Source organism: Lepidochelys kempii, chromosome 8 (genome assembly GCF_965140265.1).
Source record: "Lepidochelys kempii isolate rLepKem1 chromosome 8, rLepKem1.hap2, whole genome shotgun sequence".
NCBI lineage: Eukaryota > Metazoa > Chordata > Testudines > Cheloniidae > Lepidochelys > Lepidochelys kempii.
In genome coordinates, this window is record NC_133263.1 from 24,639,260 (window position 1) to 24,663,662 (window position 24,403).

Here is a 24,403-nt window from a genome sequence, read left to right on the forward strand (position 1 = left end):
GCAGCTGGATACTGCCCGCAGGAGAACCAGCACTGTCCCCAGCACTTCCAGATGCAACTGCATCCCCCCAAAGTCCAGCACTGGTGCTTCCAGAACCCCCACTCCGTCCCGAAAGAGCCAGCACTGCCTCGGAGACACCGAGAGCTGCCCCCCACACTGCACCACGACCCCCGCCTCAAGATGTGCCTGAACACCACTGCCCACTCCAAGAGACAACAAGGCCACAGATCATCTCTGCAACACCCTAACCTGTGGCGACAGCACAGCAGGAGGAGCGACAGCCACGAGCCAGGGTCACCACGCAGTGGCAAACCACTTGGATAGAAGAGCTGGTGAAGGCTGACAACTTCGAGGACTTCGACACCCTGATGGACAGACTGACCGCAGAACTGTCTGTAGAAATCACAGCCAGGAGGGGGAAACCCCAGAAGGCCACACGGACCACTCACAGATTCCCCGCGCCAAGCCATAGCAACACTGCTAGAGAAGTCTGGAGAGGGGATGCTGGCCGCCACTATGATCCAGCGGCTGCATCCCATATCCAGATACTATACCGGATGAACTGCCTGTAAGTCATGAGGGAGATCCTTGATTGAACCTCATCCTACTCCGCCATCTGCCTGAGAGGCTCTACTCCTACTTCAAGGGCGAGTTCGATCATGAGACCCAGACCGATGTGTGACGCCCAGAGTGCCTTCTCCCACTACCCAAGATCAACCTCATGGAGGACGTGGAATGAGATTTTTCCCCACAAGAGATGCTGGCAAGGTTGATGAGGACCAAAAACACCGCCCCTGGAAAATCCACTACCATCTGCTGAAGAAGTGAGACCCCGGCTGCTTGGTGGTTGCCGCCATCTTCAACAAATGCAAGAAGTTCCACCATACCCCCCACTCCTGAAAAAAATCCATGACTGTGCTCGTCCACAAAAAAGGTGAATGAGATGACCCCGGCAACTGGAGGCCCATCTCGCTCTGCTCCACCATCTACAAGCTGTATGCCAGCTGCCTCGCGGCAAGGATCACGGACTGGTCAGTATGTGGGGGTGCTATCAGCTCAGCGCAGAAGGGTTTCATGTTCTGCAAGGGATGCTGTGAGCACAACTTTCTTCTTCAGATGGCCATCCAGGCGGCCAGAAGGTCCGGGAGGCAGTGCGCCGTAGCATGGCTCGACCTGGCCAATGCCTTTGGGTCCATACCCCACCATCACATCTTTGCCACCCTGGGAGAGTTCGGGATGCCAGAGGCCTTCATCCAGATCCTCCGGGACCTCTACAAGGACTGCACCACCACCATCCGTGCCACGGATGGAGAGATGGATGCCATCCCCTTCTGCTGCGGCATGAAACAGGGCTGCCCCCTCAGCCCCATCATCTTCAACCTGGCCATGGAACCACCCATCCAAGCCATCTCCAGTGGCCCGGCCAGCTTCGACCTTCATGGTAAGAGAATCAACATCCTGGACTACGGGGATGATCTGGTCCTGGTCGCTGACAGCTTAGAAAGCCTCCAGCGGATGGGCCTCCACTTCAACCCCCAAAAGTGCACCTCCCTCCACATCAATGGCTGTGCCAGGGATCTGGTCCAGGCGTCACAGCTCCTGATCCAGGATGAGCCCCTGGACTCACTCAAGGAGGGAGAGGTATACCAGCACCTGGGCACGCCCACAGGAGTCTGTGTCCAACAGATCCCTGAAGACACCATTGTGGGAAAAAACAGCCGACTGTGACTCAACATTGTCATGACTGACACGGAAAAGAAGAAGGTCCTCATAGTGGATGTCACAGTGCCATTAGAAAACAGGTCATTAGCCTTCCACGAGGCCTGAGCTCGGAAGGTGTTGAAATACACCCCACTGACCGACACGCTGAGAGCCCAAGGCTATGAGGTCCAGATCCACGCCCTCGTCGTGGTAGCCCTGGGCACGACAGACCCCCACAATGAGCCACTGTTAAGAGCGTGCAGAGTTGGTCGGCGCTACACCCAGCTCACGAGACAGTTCATGGTGTCTGACACCATCAGGTGGTCCAGAGACATCTACACGGAGCATATCATGGGACACCGTCAGTACTAGAATGAGTAAATGAGACCGCCAGTCAGGATTTCTTTCCTGATGAGCCTCACCCATGTACCTATTTTCTACACTAATACTGACTTGGACTCTAAATACATTCTATGGGTAGTGCACCCGAGACCACTGTGACAAAGTTCCTCCTTTGCCTTGGTGAATCCTGCACTTTTTGGCAGATTTGCTGGCCTCAGAGGTTCACGGAAGCCCTCAGTTTGCTAGACGTTCAAACCTGCCATTCACTCAGCTAACCTCATCCCTTTCCAAATTAGACCTTCCCTTCTGGTATTTCTCACTGACCAGGTCAACTCCTCCTGTGTCCAGTCAGGAGTTGGGGGATGGGGGGAACCTGGGCCAACCCTCTACACTGGGTTCCAGCCCAGGGCCCTGTGGCCCTGTGGATAGCAGCTGTCTACAATGTCCCCTGTATCAGCTGCATGACAGCTACAACTCCCTGGGTTACTTCCCCAGGGCCTTCCACCAGCACCTTCTTTATCCTCACTGCAGGATCTTGCTCCTGAAGCCTGATCACGCTTGTACTCTTCAATCCTACAGCAGCATGCCTTCTCACTCCCTGCTCCTTGTGTGCCTTCCCCAACTGATGGGAGGTCCCTTTTAAACCAGGTGTCCTGATTAGCCTGCCTGCCGTAATCGATTCTAGTAAGTTCTTAATTGGCTCCAAGTGTCTTAATGAGCTTGCCTGTCTTAATTGTTTCTAGCAGGTTCCTGATTGCTCTAGGGCAGCCCCTGCTCTGGTCACACAGGGAACAGAAAATTATTAATCCAGTGGCCAATATATTTGCCTTCTACCAGACTCCTGTACCCCACTGGTCTGAGTCTGTCACACCACTTATCCACTGATGTTTTAAAAACTCCAATCTGGGTCTATGCTGGTTATGTGCTATGTATGTATCTTGTGAACCTTGCAACCAATACTTGTAATCTCTCATAACTCAAGCCTGACCCCAGATGCACAGTACCTTCCCTCTTAACTTGTGTAAATTTGATTTTAAACTTTAGCTTTCATAAAAAGAAATCTTGAAAAAGAGTTTCAGTTATAACCTATATTTTCATTCTTTGATAATTTTCTGAAAAATTCTGATTTGGATTGAGATTTTGCATGCTTGGTCCCTATCCAAAGATATTTTCTCCCTTTAAAAAAAATTATTTCAGTTGCCTTTGAATTAAATGAGTCTGAAAAAATGTCTTTTCCCAATGTTAAACAAATTATGGCCCTATAGATGAATTACAGTAAACCCGAATGTACCAATGTGCAATATAATCAATGATTTTTGAATCAGGAACTTCAAAACATTTAAGGAAATGCAATAGTTAAGTATTCAACTATAACATTTCATTGACATCATTGCTTTTTTAATATGATCAAGAGTTAGAGCAGTATAAAAGCACCCACATATTTACCACACTTCACTGCACCAACATTTTATCACAAAAGGTCACTTTGAAATGAAATATGAATCTGTAGATCTCCAGGATATTACTCAAGTGTTTTCTCAATTGTTTATATAGTACATTGGCTATGTACATTCAAAACCATAGACACAAACAAATGTGATGACCATGTACAGTATGTGCAAAATTGCCTTGGGATTAACACCTCCATTCAACAGCTTGATCCACACCTAACTGGCACATGTTGTGTCATGTTGGTAGATACATACATCACAAAACATTCAATTTATTCCAAGGATCTCAAAATGTTTTACATACTTTTATGTAATTACTGAACAACACCCTTATGAAACCCCTAGTCGTGCAGTCTTTATTCAGTCAAAAGTGCGGCTGAAGTCTAAGGGAGTTTTGGCTGAGTACAGATTGCAGGTTGTATTATATCCATTTACAGATGAGCATACTGAGGCACAGAGAATTTAAATGACGTGCACATAGCAAGCCAGTGGGAGAGCTAGGGTTCCAAATCAGCAAATCATCCCTATTCAGCAAGGCACCTAAATCTTGTACTTCAAGAGCACTATTAAAATCAGTTTGAATTAATGGGATTTCATCATGTGCTTAAGTACCTAAACAGGGATCTATTTAAACACGTTTAAATTTTCTGCTGAAGCGAGGCCCAAGAATCTTGACTCGCAACTCATGTGGCAAAGCCAGAGATAATGCTGATAACCGGGAAAGTGAACAAGAATTTTCAACATAAAACTAAAAATGAAACAAAACTAAACAGACAAACAAACAAAAACAACACAAAGATAGTAACCATTGAGGCCATTCACATTTTCTGGATAATCTGTTATTTAGCATGTATAACATGTACACAAGTACACGGACATAGATTTTCATCAGATTTGTTTTCTGTTTCCCTGTTCCAGTCACCACTCACTTTCCATCATATTTTCATACTCAGTTATTTCATTTATTCCAAAGTGGCAAGCAATGGACGCTTACTAATGCACTAACCATGCTGCTGCAAGATAATTTTTTTTAAGGAAAAACAAACTCAGCAGATTTGGAACTATCTAGCACAGCTCCCACTCAAATTGGTATCATCCTGTCAGATTTTAGGAAGGTTATAATCAAAGATAGTTGTAAGTGTAGATGTAAATGTGAATGCACATGATGCCCCAGAAGATCATTAGGAAAGAGTATAGTTAGTATGAGCTCACAGGTTGGTACACTCACTCAACTGCTAATCACAATATCAAGGTTTGAATCCCAAAATGGATTTCTCAGTTCATGAGCAGGGCAAGCTGTCTGGAGTGCTGTGGAAACCACGGTGTCATTTCCTGAGTGTGGATGAATGGCACCCATTTGTCATTAAAGACTGGCATTAACAGAGTGCTGAAGGTAATTTAGTTCAGCTATTCTGCATGGAGAATAGTTGTCCTAGTGAAGCCTGGGTGCAGAAAGGTGAAATAAAGGGATTTTAAAGGCTCTGGAAAGGTCTAGGCTTCAAATGTCAAGTTTTTACCTCATCAGTAGGGTTGGGTGGAGCACAGGGCATACTGCTCTATGGTGGAGATATGGCATTCAGGAAAATCCAGTTACTGCCGAAAATAGAGAAGTTGAAAAAAAATATTCGAAATAGACCTGCCTCATGTTTCATCAATGGCCACCATCACAAAAGCTTACAGAAAGTTTTGCCAAATAGTTCCAAGGTTACAATGTTTTTTTTATAATCCTTTCTTGTCTTTTAAAGCCTCACATGACCTTGGTCAAGGAATTGATTCTTTTTCTGGTATTGCTATATATAAATTCTAAAATTTCTTTAAAAGATGGATTCTAATACCTTTCTGCCATTATGACATGAAGTGTTGTTAACACCTATGATAGCAACCTAAATTTTCAGTTTCACAAACTTCGTTTGGTGGTCGTATTTGGGGAAAATAGCAATCTTCACCTTCAAGCCAAGGTATAATAAACACATTTCACTTTATTTTAAGATGCTTGGATAATTTCACAAGTGAAAGTTTACAGAAGGTTGGCAAACTGTATCAGGGCATTTTAGCGTTTGGCAATCAATTATCTTTTTCAAGGTTCTTGGCATCAGTTAGTTCTTCAGTTCTTTGTCCCAGTATTTTGGTAGGAAATGTGTTCAATCAAAGTGTCAATTTCAGTCTTTCAACATGTACCCAGAAAGAACATCCATTTTTCTTTAATGGTACATAGTATCTCAAATCCAAATGACTCTCTGAGAACAGTGAAACTTATTCTCAAAAATCCTCATAAAGATTTTCCAACCAAGTCTTCTTCCATTTTTACTCATATATTTTAAGGGTTGGGGGAGGAGGCATCATTTATATGTACTCCAGGCTGATATCACCATGAGTCAACTGCAAAAATGTTAGGTGTCAAGAGATACTCACTCATGCCTTTTCTGCAGTTGTAAATTGAAGTAAAAAAGCAATCTAATTAATTAAATTTCCCTAAGTCTACGAAGGGAGAGTAGCCACACTTCTATATATTTATGGAGCACATTAAATTAAAAATCAAATCTTAGCTATATATCTACAAAATATTTGTTTAATCACATAAGCAAGACTTGTAACTAACAGAGATCAAAGCTTTGGAACAGATGGATATTTGTTTTAATTCTTTATCTGATCTGCTGTTTGGGGTAAATTGTACTAGAGCATTTCTCCTGGAACATTTCAGTCATTTTACATACATATGATGTTTATACACTACACACACACATAGATATATATGTAATTGTGTGATGGGAAAACTACTATATTAATAAGGTGAACAAACACACTATTTAAAAACATTTTTTGACAGGCTGACCTGTCAATGTATATAAAAGATATTTTGTATGTAGAGATCATTGGCCAGATTTAGGCAGCTAAATAAGTGGACAGATTATGAAAAATGTTCCACACCCAGGAATTCACTTTGAAAAAAATATGAGATGTGCGTGGAGCAATTTTGAAAATCTGGCTGTGTGTTAATTTTAATATACTCTTTTAGTTATTTGTTTTTGAACATTCCACTGAAAGTAAGATGTCACTGGTCTAACTTTACTACCACTACCATTTTGCACTAATATGCAACTTTCCATACACAAAGCACAAACATTATCTAATCAATCCTTCAGCAAGATGTAACAGTTGAACTTTTTAGATTTTTTTAAAAAGCATTTAACTACAGCAGTAGCTCATCATGTGCATGATTGAACCATTTTTTGAAAATTTGCCCAATTAATAAGCTGGCTAGAAAATAATGAGTCACGTAGGTCTTCTTGACATCTTCATTTTCCAAATGTGAACTGCAGATCTATGCAGTGAAATGCACAGCTAATAGTTAACAACTTGGAGATATTAAGAGCCAAATCCATCTCTCCTTATTCAATTGAAAAACACACTGAAAATCAAAATCAGCTGGACCTAAATGGTATTAGTTATACATTTAGGCGGAGATTTTCAAAGGCACCTAAAAGAGTTAGATACTCAACTCTCATTGAAGTTGGATGCCTAACTCTCATAGACTCCTTTGAAAATCCTAGCCACAGGATCTGATCCAAAACCTGCTAAAGTCTATGGAAAACTCCCGTTAGCCTCACTGGGCTTTGAAATAGGCTCTTCAGACCACAGCAATCTCAGAATAGTAAGAGACCTGTCTCTCACACTCACCCCGCCATCTTTGAAAATGTTTCCCTTTAGGTAAGAAGAACCTAACAAGGAACCAATGACTGTGCAAAACATGCGATCAAATGCTTTCTTTTTTTAAAAACCAGAAATCTCAGTTTACAATTTTTCTCCAAAGCACATAATACCCCAATCTTTTTTTTTTCACTAAACCCAAATATATTTATCACTTCCTATTGACTGAAATGAGGTCTGTGCTAACAGGCTTTGAAAGGAAATGGGAAAATCTGGGCTACATGTCTTGCTGATGGGCTAGAATCTCAGCCACAGAAGAAAAATGAATGGTTTTGTCCTACATTTTTAAGAGAAAGAATTAAAGAGATTATGTGCTGCTTCCTATTTTAGGTCAATATCTTCACCCAGGGAGAATCCCAAAACCTTGTCATCCTTTGGTATACAGCAGTTATACCAGTGGAAGAATGGACAATTCTATATAACCCTGCATGCTCAACTTAAATAAAAACAAAACACTTTTATTTTATATCCCAATGCAAGTAAACTGAGAAAAGAATTTTAACAGTTGCTATTCCAGTGTTGCCAGTGTAGCTCTACCCATTTGCGGTAGATTATAACTCAAAATATACTACAGATGAAATTTTGGCATGCAATATATTCCCTCTGGCTGTAATACTATAGTCACCAAATTTCTTTAAAATTGATGCAGTCATTTCTTTGAATGAGGAAAAGAAATGAAATAGTGAAGCAATGTAGGATATCTGTTTATTTCTGCAATTTTGCAATGATCAACTGGGGAAAAAAAGAAGGCCTAGTGTTAAAAATATATTTCTATTTGCAATATTGTCTTCAATTAGATGGCTTTTTTGTTATTGTAACAAATATAACTCTTTTTATTCACAGGGCTGGGATTTTCAATTCAGTGCAAGGGATTCAGAGCCATACATCTTCTTCAGATTTTAATGGAATGTATGGGACTAAAACCCCTGCACTGTTTAAAAGTTTCAACTAAGGGTCCTATTTTAAATACTACCCAGCCAAAACTCTCTAACCCTTCACTGAAAAAGTAAAGATTGCAGAATTAGGCCATAAATGCACAGGGGATTATATCAATCAATAGCAGGAAAAGTTTGCAATGTAATGCATTTGGAAACTATATCTTGCCATGAAATAAGATGTGAGTGATTCCATACCAGCCACTGATATAATATCTCTGGTTAGTGCTGACTGTGAACCAGTGTGTCTCTTCATTTAACAATTCCTTGAATTTCTTTAGATAGTTTATGCACTGTGGCCAACCTTGAACCAAAATGGGATGAATTGAAATGGAAACATGGAGAAACAAAGTCAAGAATGCAACAATGAACACTGATCTTTACAAACGTTATGTATCTAGATATCTTTTGGCTATTTCATGCAGATAATAACAAATGGGAGAGCACCTGGGCTAAACTAAATAGACTTTCTCAAACAAAATTCCTAATTCTGTTGGGTTTAGGCCAAGCATTGATGCACTTAAGCTATAATAACTTCTTCTCCAACATTTTTACAGCACCTTAACACCTTGAAAGTCATTGCCAGCATCAGCTATGAATAGCATTGTTCTGAAATCCTTCATATTCTGTTGCAGAAACAAATAATGCAATATATAGTGTGGTGTGGGGATATATATTGTGTGAAGAATGTTATACAACATGAGGCTTGAAAAGGTAGCTTTACAGAAAGATTGGGGTTGATCCAGGGACTACTGTCACCAATAGGGATTTTAATTTCAGTGGGAGCAGGATCACGATGAAGTGCAAAAAATACCCTTGGTGATCACATGAGAAAAAAGCATGAGAAAGAATTGTCTTACATACAATGTGTGACTGTGACATAATATTGCATAATATGTCCCTTGCATCTCCCTCCCTTCTAACTTAAAACTAAGGGGTCATTTAACCCTTACACTAAATATGGGTAACCCTAGAGAAAGCCCACAGTAATTCGGTGTGATGGGCATACATGTGCAAAATTACAGGAGGTTGGAGCTATTGAGATATGTCATGAGCTAAAAGCATGGTAGCCAACTTCTACGACAGATGTGATTGGGTCATACTCTCTGAAAGTGTATTGGAATCTCATCAGCTCTGGCTGTATCTTACTTCCCCTCCTGACTTCTCTACAGAAGCAGAGCATACCCGCTGGTCTGCCCCAGTCTACTGCTGTAGGAGGGAAAAGTCAATTATTTTAGGTTTAAAGTGATGCTAACCTTTGGGATTATCCTCAAAACAGATGGGCCACCGTGAGTTGTGGTAATTTTTTTTATCTCTAATAATCTTCAGGTCTGAGGAGTTTTCTTTGCCTTCAGATGTCAGTTCTGACGAAAAGTACTCCAGGACTTCTGGTGGGCAGCAATGCATTTATGCCCTATCAAAGCCCCTGTAGTGTCCAGAAAACCTGCAGCCACTGCTATTGAGACTGCCGTGTTCCAAGACTGAAAACCTCATTGATTTAAAAAAGGACCAAAAAGTAGCTTTTTAGGTGACCCCATTTCCCAGGCGTGCAGCAGGTTGATCTAAGAAGATGGTAATGCTAGTTATTGAGCAGGGCACTCATCAGCCTTAGGACTTCTCCGCACGGTTTACTATACCGATGCTAAACACGGTGTTCAGTGAGGTCCTCGGCAGGACCATGGAGAGCTCCCAGTGCTTTGCTACTGGATGGACAGCTCCTACCACCTATTGAGACCGGTCCCCTGTAAGCCCTCTCCTGCATCACACGGCGACTGTACCTTGTTCCTAAGCAAACCCATTCCATTCATAAAATCTAAAGATGAGCCCCATACTCTGTTCTGCAAGCAGGGGGATGTATATATAGACTCACGCGCGCAATCTTTCCTGGGCTATTATTGTGCCTTATTGGTCGTCTTATTTTGTTATTATTTTGCTGGGCTGTAAGGGATGCATGCTAAAACAGTGACATTGAAGAGAGTGGGGTGGGGCTTGGTAGGCAGGAGATATTTGATCTAATTGATATAAAATAATCGCATCTCAGCTGTGTTTATGGTAAATGGCACAGTCTGGAAACAGAACGGGATCCAGATTCGCGCCCCCCCCCCAGCCCCCTCCCAATCTATCTATCTAGACACACACACGCACACACACACACGAGTTTCCATACACGGCTACTCCCCCAACCCCTGAAACAGCCTTTAAATATGTTCCTTCCATGTCGTCAACAGCAAAGACCACTCTAGACAAACATGTCACCCACCATTAAATGTGCATAAAGGTCTGGAACGCCCCCCCCCGCTTTAAACTGATTTCCTACGGGCTTCATCTACAGTGTACATCTACCTATGCCTGTATACATATATCTAGACACACAAACATACTATACTGCCTCCTCGATATTTCCTAGCTCGCCTTCATTCATATTTATGCAGCTATTAAATATTGGATCAAAGGGGGAATGCTAACGCAGCTCGGTTGTATTTTTAGTGAAAGCGCCTTAAAATAGGGTGTTTTGTAAATTGCAAGTGTCATAAGATTCCAAGTGTAATCTCCCAGCCCCCCACCGTACACACTCCCCCCGAAAATAATAATAACACTGCAGATTGTAGAAGGATTTGAGTCTGCAGCCAGAGAGAACGGGATTAGGGCGAGAGTACTGGAAGTTAAATTGTGCTGCATATAAAAATATGGGCGGATTGGTCTCTAGATGAGAGCTTGGTACCACCTTCCTTTCTAAAATAAAATCTCTCTGGCATGAAGTCACAGCCTCTTTCACATCCGGTTTACCCTGGGACGTATTACTACTGTCTTGGTAAAGAGAAAGCTTTTGTTGTGTAGCTGCGGTCTGAATACTGGGGAAAGAAATTTGGGTGTTAAATCTCTCACACCGAAGCACCGGCAGAATCCATGATGGCTGAGACCGAATGACTTGAGAAGCGGAGCCGGGGAAAGCAGCATAGCCTCAGCCGCTCTAAAGGCTCCTTACCTTCCAGCAGCCTTGATTTCTTGAGCGATTTTTCTCTGGCAGACTTTTTCAGGAATTCTGCGAACCTGTGCCCAGAGGGGCTCTAGGTAAGAGCTGCTTATTTATCGCTAACAGACCATAGATCGCTCGGGTTTTTCTGGAATCACATCTAAGTATATAGGTGACCAATTTTTTCCCCCTAGCAGGTACATTTCAACCCCCACCCCATTCTTCCCCCACCCCCCAACCCCAGGTTGAGAATCCGCAGCGATCGGTGGGCATTTTTACATGAACAGATCTGAAAATAGTCCCTTAGAAAAAACATTTTTCGGGGGTTGGGGTGAGGGGATGACTTTCTCAGGGAGAGGTGGGGAAAATACAAAAGTTGAAATGCAGGAAAGAAAACATGTCTAAATCTGAGCCTCAGAACAAGGCATATCTCTCACCATGGATCAAGAAAGGCATTAAAATGCATCTTTTCCAATGGACGCTACTAAAATGATCAGAGATGTGTAGGTCTTTCTCCCATTTTGAATAGGAAAACTGAAGAATATTTAAAATAATGTCTGGGGTGGGGGTGGGCAGGTGAGGTTGGGGGAACTGGAATTGCCTAATGCTCTTTTAAACTGTATGTTTGCATTTGCTTTTTTAGGCTGATAGAAACTTTACTTCTCCAGCAATTATAATGTCTCTATGGTTTTATTTAAGGGGGGTGGTTGGGGAGCCCATCTGATCACAGAAGATAGTTGAGATTGATTCATTTTTGTTACACTGAGGAACCTTTTGCAAAAACAAAAGTTAACAGTAATAGGAGATGGTGATTTTGAGACTACAGATATTATCTTTATTATTATAGGGGGACATGATAACAGTGAAATTTAAATCGACTATCTCTACGGTTGTTTTCCTGTTACATCCGACTCACCTGTACCACATCCATCTAGATTAGCTCAAACCCACTGCTTGTTTACCTTCTGATCATTTCACTATAAACACGTTAATTGCATTTCATTGCTCATCTGATGCTCTGTAATGGTATTTTATTGATTTAGATTGTCCCTGAGAGTGTGCAATGGATTGGGGTAGAATTATTTAAAGGTACAACAATAGGAACATATAGAGTGCTTCATTTTCTCAGATGTTTTAAATATTCCAATTCATTCCTCATTTTGACTCTTAGGGGAAAATAGAGGTTTTACATTTTTGCTTTTTTAAAATAGATGAATGCTGGAAAGTCACTGGATTCCAGCACATAAAAATATAGAGAGAGACCTGCAGCAGCATCTAGCCAGCCACTTGAATGTTGAACATTGATTCCACAAATACCAGTGAAGTTTGTTTTTAAGCTTACTGGGGGGGGGGGGGGAATATGTAGGTTCTACTCACTTTTTACTTTAATTACAATCTGTTTGGATTAAATCATAGGATAATAAATAAATAAATCAGGAGCCATTTGGAGAGGCATGTAAAAAGACTCTTTATGCAGAAAATTTCCTAGTGTCAACCAGTGAGAATGGCTAGAGATTTAGAAGATGGTATGTAGGCATTTAGCACATGGTTTGATTAATAAAGTGTGTCCTTTAGCCTGACTGAAGTATTAGTGTGCATACTTAGCAGCAGATCGCAGAATAAGACTCCAAACATTATACTAGTTACACAATGATGCTTCGGTAAACAAGAGACTAGAAACAGGAATGTCTCTGAAGAAAGTTGTTTCCACAATACTCAGGTAAAGCACTTATAACCAGGGAAACTGCTCCACTCAGTCACTAGCAGAGATCCTAACTAACACATCTGCACTCAAGTAGGTAAAAAAAAGAGCAAGCAACAAGCAATTATATTTGGTTATTCTCAGATATCATGAAAAACCTCGACATTGTTAACACAGGAGGATACTGAACAGTGGCCTTTTAAACCTATTCTGGGGCCAAGCACTTTAATTCAGTAATCCATTTTTTTAAAAGTTGAAAAGTAATATAATCAAGATTAAAAACCAATGGCCATGTATGTATAAATAAACAGTAATATTTCCAAGTCCAGAAAAGGAAGGCAAAGAGGTGAATGGATGGGACATCATTTTTGTTTTTACTCTGAATGACGTGCCATAGCACTGTGAGGTCGTTGACTGACATCAGATTATTTAGCTAAAGTTACTAGAGTCCTGTTGTGTTTTCCCAAATGACTGTTTTAATGCAAGGGTTGTTGATTGTTATTTATTTTCCTTTCCAGCTTTCAGAGCCCATCATGAAGAGCATTCTAGCACTTTGTGACTGTCTTTGGGCCTGGACCCTGCTTTTGAATACACTGTCTGGAAGAAGGTGGGGAAAAATATTTTAAAAGTTTTTTGTTTGTTTTTTTATTAAAAAAGACATTTGGAACCTTTACTTTGTTATAAAGGCATAAGAAACAACTATCACATGCACTGGGCTCTACTAAATGTATTGGAGGAAGTTAATCCTTGTTCAAATCCCAGCTAAATCTAAATAATGAAGAGTGAAAGTAAACTACAATTTGTTTACTTAACATCTTTATGCTAAGATTAAGAAAGTCTTCAGCAGAAACTATCTGAACCATATTCAAGCTAAATTATCAATTAAATACATATAAAATAATATATTGTCCCTTCTACTCAAAGATAAAGATTATGAGAGTTTATTCTATATTTCAATTGTGACTGTGAATCAAATAGAAAGGAAAGTGTAATTAAGGCATTTTATTTCAGTATTCTGGGCCAAATCCTGCTTTCACTGAAATCAGTGGCAAAACTCCCATTGGATTCTGGATTGGGTCCTAATTTGTTAATAAAACTGTTTTGTTCTTGCAAATCCTTAGTCATTAAAGTAGTTCTTCCTCATGAAACTGGCCCTTGTTGAGTGGTGAAGAAGGCTAACATGCCTAAGAATTTGCAGGATCAGGCCCCACCACAGACCCTTGGGTTTGAAAGTACATGCTGTTTAATCTATCTGTTAAAAAAAAAAAACAACTTTGTGGAGAGTTAGCATTAGTGCTAGTACCATTCATGATCATACAATTATCTTATTTGATTACTAAACCTATGGGCTAAACTTGAGTATACTTGAAAAGGAAAGTATAATCCAAAATTCACTGGAGGGGGGATCTCAGATATATCTTTTATTGTATTTTAAAACATTAAAATCCTATCTACAATCCTACCTAATGAATAAAGGTCATTATATTTTTCCACTGTCAATGATAAGCCTTAGAAAATATTTTGTACACACGTTCCTATGTCTTCTTTTACGTCTTTTATTCAGCAGCTCTAGAGAAATTTATCTCATGACCAACCAGAAAAGCTTAGATAGATACAAGAGGATAAAAAGGTCTATTTTGCATGAGTGTTTCTTCTAAAAAATAGAGATGTAAACAGTGTACGTATACAGTTTAACATACGTTTTGAACAAACAAGAAAGATTAAAAAAAAACTTGTTGAAAAATCTGTCTAAAAAGTAAGAATTTAAAGTATTCTTTGGGTATTTCATTTTGTTTTTTCATTTGCTAGTGTATTTTTGGAAATTATGTTTCACTGGAAATATATTAATTGTGTGTATTCTAAAGTAAGAATTAAAATTCATTTGACTGCTTTTGAAAAATTATATGAAGTGTCACTATTATAATGACCTGTAGATGGAGTTAGTGTACAGTGTTTTATTGTACAGTGGTGTAATATGAAACCACAGTCACATAGAGTAACTTTGATATGTTTCTTGAAAATATACACACCCACATTAAATATATCTGTTTATGAAGTCATTTTATCCAAAGCAACGTCACTTGCCTTTAATTCTAGTTTTTTGTTAAATCCTTGGCAAGTATAGTATTCTAATTAAATAAAATGTCTCTTATGTGGAAAGGTTACAGGTTTTCAATCAGATGGTTCTGTTCACAGAAAATAAAAATCAATGTTGGAGCTATTTTACCAAGAATGGTTTCCTGAGTTTGGATAATTTACAGTGGAAAAAATCACTGTTACTTGGAATTGATAATGTATTGTCTGTTACACTTGTGCAAACTGCTCATGTTATGCTGATATGTCGGTTAATTAAAACCAAAACACCACCCAACACATTTGCTTTTGGAAAAATAATGTGAAGAATAGATAAATGTACTTAAAATTCCACACCCAGAAATACAATTAATGACATAATTATGTTTTATCACATCCTCTCAGATTACATTGCCATTTGTCCATCACTCTTTCCCCTCCTTTACCCCAGGGATACACATTTATTTATTCTCATCAACCTTACAAAAGTGTACTTTCTTCTACCTTAATCTTGATGACCTTCTGCTCTCCTTGAGATATGTATGCACAGCAGTTTGTTTACTGACAATGAGTGTTTATATAGAATTTAATCCAGAGAAGAGTCCTGTACCACAGCTCTATGTAATGCATTTGGGAATGGATCCTTTAAAATATAATGCATATGGGGGAAAAGTGTAATACACCAGCGTAATTTGTTAATTAACATATAAGTAATATCTGAAAAGATGTCTGAAAATATTTACATCGGTCACTTATAATTTAAAATTATCAATTTAAAAAGGAACCCCAATCATACTAGAAATATTTTATGTTTATAGTAGCTGAAAGGAAACATGCTAGAATTTATTAATAATTTTTCATTAGGAAAGGTATTTGTCATTTTATTCTATTAATTAAAAACAGAACAGTAGATATCTTTGTTTAAACATTCTTACTAATAAAAGGAACATATGGCCCTCCAAACAATACATTAAATAAAATGGTGGTTAAAACGCTGTGAATATAGGTTCTGTTAGTTGTTTGAATCTGTAGTTTCCTTTATTCAAAACCTCTTTGGAAATTAACATAATAGTGATTTTTTCTGTCCCATGGAACAGGTCATGCAAACAGATTCTCCCCTCCCCAACCCTCATTTTTATGTATGTGGGATGTACAAACAAGACTAAATTGATGAGGTTAAAAGAAATAATAGGGTTTTTTATAATTTCATCTTTTACATAACCATTACTTCCTTATAAAACAATCCAGGCTGGTTAGAACAACTAGGGCTGGCAGAATGCTGACCCCCTTTACTAATGTCCATATAGGAAACATGCTGGCCAAGAGTGTAATAGTTTTCAGCAAGATGATATCACCCTACAAAAGGTGTTCTGCATCATATTGGTTACCTGAATCAGTAATAATATATGTGACAAAATTGTGTGCTGGAAAGCAATTTGGGTTCAAGGGCCAAATTCCACTGGGTGGACACATGCTTAATGGGAATTTCCCATGGTAATGGATGGAGTAAGGATTACAAGATTTGGTTTCAAGGCAACCATATAGATGATTAAGGAGAATTAGTCATGACCTGTATTTGGCAAGGACTTTAGGTAGTTAAGAGACTGATTCTGATCTCATTTACACCTGTTTAATATCACATTAACTCCATTGAATAGAATAGGCTTCATCCTGATGTACACCAGTTTAAGTGAGAGTACAGTAATCAAGTTCAAAGACTTTGATTCTGCCATCCTTATTCAGACAAAACTTTCCACTGACTTCAGTGGGACTTCTGTCAGAATTAGGACTAAAGCACTAGGAAACTGGGAGGGAAGGTTTACAGAGAAAGGTTTCCTTGTCGACACATAGCTTGATTACGCACTTGCATGGAATAATTGTAGTTGTTCTTCTTATATAAATCTGCTAATGGAAAAAGGAAAGCAAAAATGTACCAGCATAAGAAAGTGATAAATATGTATGTCTGTTAACAACAATTTCATCATATTGTGTTCTGGCTCCGATCCAATAGTAAGTTCCGCACAGTTGTCAGTTGGACTGCATGCATGTTTAGGAAGGACACATCTCTGTATTTTTAAATTTTCTCTTTATTTTAGCAAATATTATCAGTATTGAAATTCCATTCAGTCTTAATTTATTATGTATTTATTTTCATCGGAGCCCTTGATAACCATTATAAATCTAACACATTATAATTTGCTGATAAATACAAATGTCATTGTGGAATATAAACTGAAAAATTATAGCCACTAACGAATAATGAAGTAAGAAATAAAGGACCCAAGTTTCACGTGGTTTCTATTTGTAAAAATGAACTGGCGTTGACCTAAGCTTTTATTGCAAATGTGTTCTTTAAAAAGAAAATGTTTAAGAGAAAGGACCACGTAATGCACTACAATCTGGTATTATGGAAGAGATTTTGTCTCCATAAATCAGTATAAGCAAGATGAAGCAGATTTTGTAGGGGTTTTGTAGATTTTGTTTTGTAGGTTTACTGGTAAATTGATGATTTATCATGTTAACTGCTCTCTGATTTCAGCTATGGACAAACTTCATTACAAGATGAAATTAAAGACAATACTACAGTGTTTACCAGAATACTGGATCGTCTGCTGGATGGTTATGATAACCGCCTAAGACCAGGATTGGGAGGTGTGTGATATTGTCATTTTGAAGGTTGCCCCTTAGAGCAAAATTAAGTTTAAAGTGATTGTTTTTACATTCATATTTGTTTTGTATGTTTATGCAACAATTTTGATATACAAGGCATTTTAGTAAAACATCCATCTGTATACACTCAAACATACACACCTTTTAAATTATGACAAAATCTGTGGTTCTCAGTTCAACAAAACATTCCCTGAGTTTTGCATAAATGAGAAACAAAAAATTTGACCCAGGACTTGACTAACTTCAGTGGGCTATAGATCAGGCCATAAAAGCCCGATCTCTTAAAACAAACAAAGAAACTCCCATTGATTTCGGTCATAACAGAATATGACCCCAAGGGCTAGATTCTGCCACCCATACTTATACAAATGTCTCAGTAAAGTTTATAGGGTTTTGGCTAGGTAAGGGTATCAAGATTTGGCCCACCAGTCTTTGTAGTTACACAATGCCTATTACTTTTTCAGTTTAATGATCCAAGAGTTAAACTGCCATCCTTTCTTGTATAACAGTGGTGTTAAGACTCTACATTTTTCTTTAGCAGGAAATACACTGTACCTAGACTCCACAAACAGAATAGGAAATCTGCATTCAAATTGATACTTGTTCCTGTTCTGCTATAACACACTGATCCATCATTCGGTCTTATATGATGGCTTTCCAAGGAAAAGGTTCTAAATGTACAGGCTTAAACTTGTTCTTTGCAATGATTTTGAACTGATGATCTTTGAGATGCCACAATTTGTTTTCCTTTCCACTCTCCAGGAAAAATATCCCATTTAACTTGTTTCCCCTCATCTATTAGTTTTCAATAGAGTTCCAAACAGAAGTATTTATTGTAAAGAACATTTTTCTCTAAAAAAGAATGAATATATTATCCACTAACCATGCAAAAAGAATCAGATATAAACAAGTAATTGCATTCAGTTTGTGTCTGTTAATTCTTTTGTTTTACCAGAGTCCTTGAACAATGGGTCAAATTCATTGACTTCAGGGATGATTATCTTCAAACTTCAAGAACCACAGAAAGAAATGTATTGTTCTATATTAAGGATTTCAAATGTAATTTTGAAGCTAATAGGCAACAAAACAAGTAATCACTTTGTCCACTTGATGTACTAACATTTTGCCTGCTTTCATGTAAATCCTTGGATTAGTCTAGAAATAAATATTCCTTTATCCTTGACTAATACCACTTTAGATTTCAGTCAACTGCTATAGTAACTGCATATACCATAGAAGGCAATGAGAAAGGGAATATATCATAAAACCTGATATCAGATGATCCCCCCCACCAATACAAATATTTGTGCAAATTCTTAATTGATTTTTGCACCTACCATGAGTTACTTTAAAATTTTCTAGAATATGAACATAAATTGATACAGGGAAAGAAAAAAGAAATACACTCCTTTTCTTTGTTGAAATTGTTAATGGGATAAGATAATCTTATAATAATTTATTTTAAATGCAATTTGTCAGAGGGTGAAACCACCAGATATTGCTAGTGGGTGAACCCTAGTTTGTTTGTATACATAGGTCTATATCCTCCAGTACTGTTTGGAAACAATGCCAGTGACTACGGGCCTAATGGCATGAACAACTATGGGATGATCATTCCAGTGTAACTGGAGTCTTCCACTGGTATAGAGTCAGTATCGTACCTCCTACACCAGCTGCTAGTCCCCAGCTACTATATTATCTCCTCTGAGTCATTCACAGCTGGGCTGAGTTTGAACAGCCCTGAGTTTTCTCCAGCTTACACTGGGAGACCAGCCTGGCACAGAGCTGGCCTAGGATTCAGGTAGCACAAAACTAGCCAAGGATTTGGGCTATAGTATTTATTTATTTTGATCATGTAATATTTTTTAGTTGCGTGAATATCTTAACATCTCTACTCAAAAGTATTTCTGAGAATGACTGAAGAATCCTGAAGACTATGATAAAGAAAAAACATAAGAACGTAAGAATGGCCATACTGGGTCAGACCAAATGTCCATCTAGCCCAGTATCCTGTCTTCTGATAGTGGCCAATGCCAGGTGCCCCAAAGGGAATGAACGGAACAGGTAATCATCAAGTGATCCATCCCTTGTCTCTCATTCCCAGCTTCTGGCAAACAGAGGCTAGGGAATCATCCCTGCCCATGCTGGCTAATAGCCATTGATAGACCTATCCTCCGTGAATTTATCTAGTTCTTTTTTGAACCCTGTTAAAGTCTTGGCCTTCACAGCATCCTCTGGCAAGGAGTTCCACAGGTTGACCGTGCGTTGTTTGAGAACATCTTTTTTTTCCAAAATAAGTCCAAAATATACTATAATTATGGGCAATAAGTTGTATGTTTCAAGCAAAAAGTAATACAATAATATCTTCCACTGCACTGCATATTCATCGGGGAGCTAGGATAAAGACTGGAGCACTGGCATGATGTGAGCGGTAGAGCTGCTGGATTTTGTACCAGTTAGAGTTTTTTTCAGTATGTGTGGCTTCATTCCTAAGTCCCACCTTGTGTTGGAAACTTTCCTTTATTCAATCTTCTTCTGGGATCTCCCTTTCATGGAAAACCTAAACAGCACATATGCTGATTTAATGTGGGATATGGAGATTATAATTGACAACCTTGGTAAGGCCACACATAATGTAGAGTGTACAGCTTTGAGCACTTTGACATTTCAAAAAAGGTTGATAAGTTAGAAAGAATTAAAAATATTGGAGCAGATGTCCCATTAAGTTAAATCATGGTAGCCAAATATGCACATAATAGAAAAAAAAATGGCAACATGGATATGATTTCTAAAAAGCAGCTCTACATTTTGCACTTGCAATTTCCAGGTTGTAAATAATTGTGGTACAAAATGAAGAGAGAGAAGGTGGGTGAGTTAATATCTTTTATTGGACCTATTTCTGTGGGTGACAGAGACAAGCTTTCGAGCCACACAATCGTTTAGATGTCTGCCTCTCTGACATCTACAGTAAATAGCAGCTGTTTTATGTCAACATACTTGGACATAAAACTACATTTGCAGTTATTTGTGCCTGGAAAAATCTGCAAACACAAAAGGAAGGTCAGGGGAGACTACATTTAAGATCAGCCTAGTGAATGTCTATACGTATATGAGGGGTAATAATTTATTGGAAGTGATGGGGCAAGGAATTGCATGGAGGAGTAACCGACTGGAAAAGGGAAAATCAACTTAGACATTTGGAAAAAAATTAAGAGGGAAATCAGTAAGATAATAGAATCATTTACTAAGGGAACTAGCTGAGCCCCATCACTAAACATGTTCAGAAGCAGACTAAATACAACAAATTGGTTCCTATGATCCTTTCACCTGCATGGTGTAAAACAGATCAAAGGTACACAGATAGCAATGGAAGGGAGGCAACATATGGACTGGAAGTGAAGCCTTGCCCTTAAGTGCCCAGTAACCCATCTGCCTGACCAATAAAATTTTTAGGTTCTGTGGTAATTTGAGTGGAGTGGATAACTGTCTGTGGGGATAGAGACAGGGAGTAGCTGCTTTAAGTGCCACTAGAGAAACCTCAGATTTTCCAGGAGGAATGAATGGTCCATTAATTTCTGATCTGGGGCTACTGAACACGGAGGCTGAGGCTGTGGACAGTTGACAGTTTTGGACTGGGCAGCAAGGCCACAGACTGGGCTGTGCCAGTAGTGGAAAGGGGAGACTAGGTTGGTATGCAGAGGGCCAGGCATTCTTCACAGATGCCCTGAGATCTATAGGGTGAGACCACATTCACCTATAGGGTTTTAGGCTGCTCCTTCCACACATGCATGCATTCTTCCTTGCCGCTTGACGGATTCACTGGGCTCTGTAACATTTCAGCCTGGCACAATTATAAAAGTAACATGTCCCCTTCATAAGGTCTTCCATGGAAGAAGACATTAGTGGATTGTACAAAACAATCTTGCAGAAGTATGGGAAGAAGAAGGGTGGGTTTGACTGGAAGATCTAGCCTGATATCCCTTATGGAGTCCGATCTTTGTAGTTATTGCTCAAACATATATTAGAGATCCCATGTGGGTTACTGTTGCTCGAGTTCTATTCTATCCTTACGTTAGTCTACACTTCATTATGTAGCAAAATTATTTTGTGTTTGTTTCATGCAATGGGTAAAAGTTATTTTGTTGATTACTGTTTTGAGGCTCTAGTAAGAGTTATTGGGTCTAGATTATATGCTTGAGCTTCCTGAACACTAGCTAGGTATAATTACTGTAAAACCATATATGTGGACAAAGCATTCTGTGACTCTGAGAGCTCCCCTACCCCAGGACAAATTATTTTCACAATGTACATGATGTCTAGAGTATAAGCAATGACAATAAACTTTCCAAATACAGTTTGATAATAATGTTGTCAGTAAATATTCACGTTAGAGATCAGGGCAACCTATAGTAATTGGATCTGAACTCACCCACAGTTTTGGTTTAGGCCATATCTGAGTGTGAAACTGTGGTCTCGATCCATAGATGTAAAGGCCAGAAGCGACCAGTGTGATCATCTAGTCCAGTGGTGGGCAATCTGCTGCGGGCCACTAGACAGTTTGTTTACACTTGCATGGCCACCCGCAGCTCCCAGTGGCTGCAGTTCACCGTTCCCAGCCAATCGGAACTGCGGGAAGCAGCGGCCAGCATGTCCCTGTGGCCCACTCTTACTCACATTGAGAAGTCCAATTAAAATTATTTGGTGCCACTAAACGTGAATAAGGGTGGAAGAATCCATCCCTCTGATCCTGCCATTGTCTATATCTTTCAATAAAAAAAAATGCTGAGAATTATTCTGATCCTTGTCCTTCCCTATGTCTGAAAAATGCCTCAATGGGTTTGATGATCTATCAATGCTTTATATTTTGGTCTAAGTCACAACCTTGGCATGCAATGTGCCAAGGATTTGTTTGGAAGCTGTTAATTAATCTTCCACTTCTTGAGAATAATCTTGCAATCATTCATTCTCTAGTGAATTGCGAAGTTATATTGCTGTTAAAAATATCAGTTACATAATTCTCCAAGGAAGTGGGACATTTTCTGTGTATGCGTGTAACACAGTAGGCTTATTTCCTGTTTGCACAATGTTCATTTTTCATTTATTTCTCAATTTATGAGCCTATCATAAGCCCAGAAAGTAACAAAATTCCTGATAAGCTAAAACAAAGTATTTTACTTCCATATCTGTTTGTATTTGAGCCAGAAACTTATTTTACTCATTACTTTTAGGGTTTACATTGGTTTCATCTCAATATCATTAGTAAAACAACTGCTCCAGTTGCAGTTATGTTATACTGGATGATGTTTGTTTATATCTTGTGGGCCACATCCTCAGCTAGTGTACACTAGTTTACATCTGGTGAGGTTCTGGTCCAATGTCTATTTACATGTGTTCTGCCATCAGGCAGAGGCCCTTTTGAGTGTTCTGATATCTAAGACCAGCACTGAAATGTACGGCATATAATGAATTACAGTTGGTTTTAATAGTTTGCTGAGCAATAATCATCTGAGCCCTAACTCTCTGGTGTCTTAATTTTCTTTTGGACGGTTTCCTTGGTGTAAATATAATTTTAATCCAGTGAGTCAAATACTTGAAGATTCCTTTTTTGTAATGGCATCCTCAAATGGATTAGAGATAGCATAACAGTTCCTTCACTACCTCATCCCACTTCCTGGAAGTAGGGGTTATGGTCAGGACACTGGGGCATGTCAGAACATCTTTACAGACATTTGATCTATAGAATAGTTTGTGGCCAACAACTAAAGGTATTATAATGCTGGGAACCTTTTCAGTGATGTTTCAATGCATAATGCGGAATCTGAATCTTCTTTTGCTGCCGGCTGTTTTATCTTCAGCACATAAACTTTATTTGGTAAGAGGTAGAGGCTGGAAGTGGGAACAGTCTCCATCCAAGTTGAATATGTCTTGTAATAACCATGTACTTCTTCCAGTGGTTGAGGTTGTGCACTTCTTTAAGATTAAGCCAAAAGCCAATTAGAGTCAAGGGAGTCCTTAAATTTATTTAAGACAATTAAATTGCTTGCAGACCATGTTGATAAGGGCACAAATCCATTACACTGGGTGGTTAAAGAGGACATTTCACTATCCAAATGCTTTTGTCAATGGAGTCACTGTGGTATTTACATGTTACTCAGTCCTGATTATAAAAGTCTTAGAATTCAAAAGACATAAGGAAATTAATCTACAGCTGTAATATTATGCTATGTGTGACTACGAATAGCACATGGAAATTTCAGTCTTTAATTTCTTTAAAGAAATATTTGAGATTGACTTTTCTGCTATTTAAATTCTCTGCTGACTTCCTAAAAAGATGCAATAACATTGTTTGTTACATTAGCTGTGATGATGTATTACATCACAACTAATATTACATTTTGATAATTAACCACTAAAAATGTGTGGCTATTTTAAAATAAGATTTTAAATATTTAGAAGTTTTAGTTATTTTCAATTAATATAAATAAAATTATCGTGCACAACTATTGCTTTCTCTTCATAACTTTTGGTTTCATGTATACAGATTTTGTGCTTTGTTAATGCTACTGTTTTTATTGTTGAACATGAGTTTATTTTTGCTACTGTCCTATCCCAGGTGCAATTAATTACGTTTATTAAAGAGTTAGTCCACCAGAGTTCAACAAAATGAAATCCGTTTGAACTTGAAGAGTGGTCTCTTAAATCAATAATTTCTCTATTATATTGTTTTACAACTTTGAAGGAATATGTGTATAATGTAAAATGTATGTGATATCTATATAAAATGTTTCAATGTGTCAATGAACAGGATGTGGGTGGCCAGCTCAGCGGTTAGAGCAAGAGTCAGCGT

General features: G+C 38.8%; 1 protein-coding gene across 1 annotated transcript in view; it reads left to right on the forward strand.

The window, feature by feature from the left end:
- The first annotated feature begins 10,763 nt into the window (after positions 1-10,763).
- GABRA1 (gamma-aminobutyric acid type A receptor subunit alpha1) overlaps positions 10,764-24,403 on the forward strand; it is a 56,095-nt gene continuing 42,455 nt past the window's right edge. Inside the window, exons 1-3 of the mRNA XM_073355911.1 lie at positions 10,764-11,209; positions 13,332-13,420; positions 17,426-17,538. Of these exons, the coding sequence (XP_073212012.1) occupies positions 13,347-13,420; positions 17,426-17,538 (187 nt within the window). The 5' untranslated portion in view covers positions 10,764-11,209; positions 13,332-13,346. The remainder of the gene's footprint in view (positions 11,210-13,331; positions 13,421-17,425; positions 17,539-24,403) is intronic.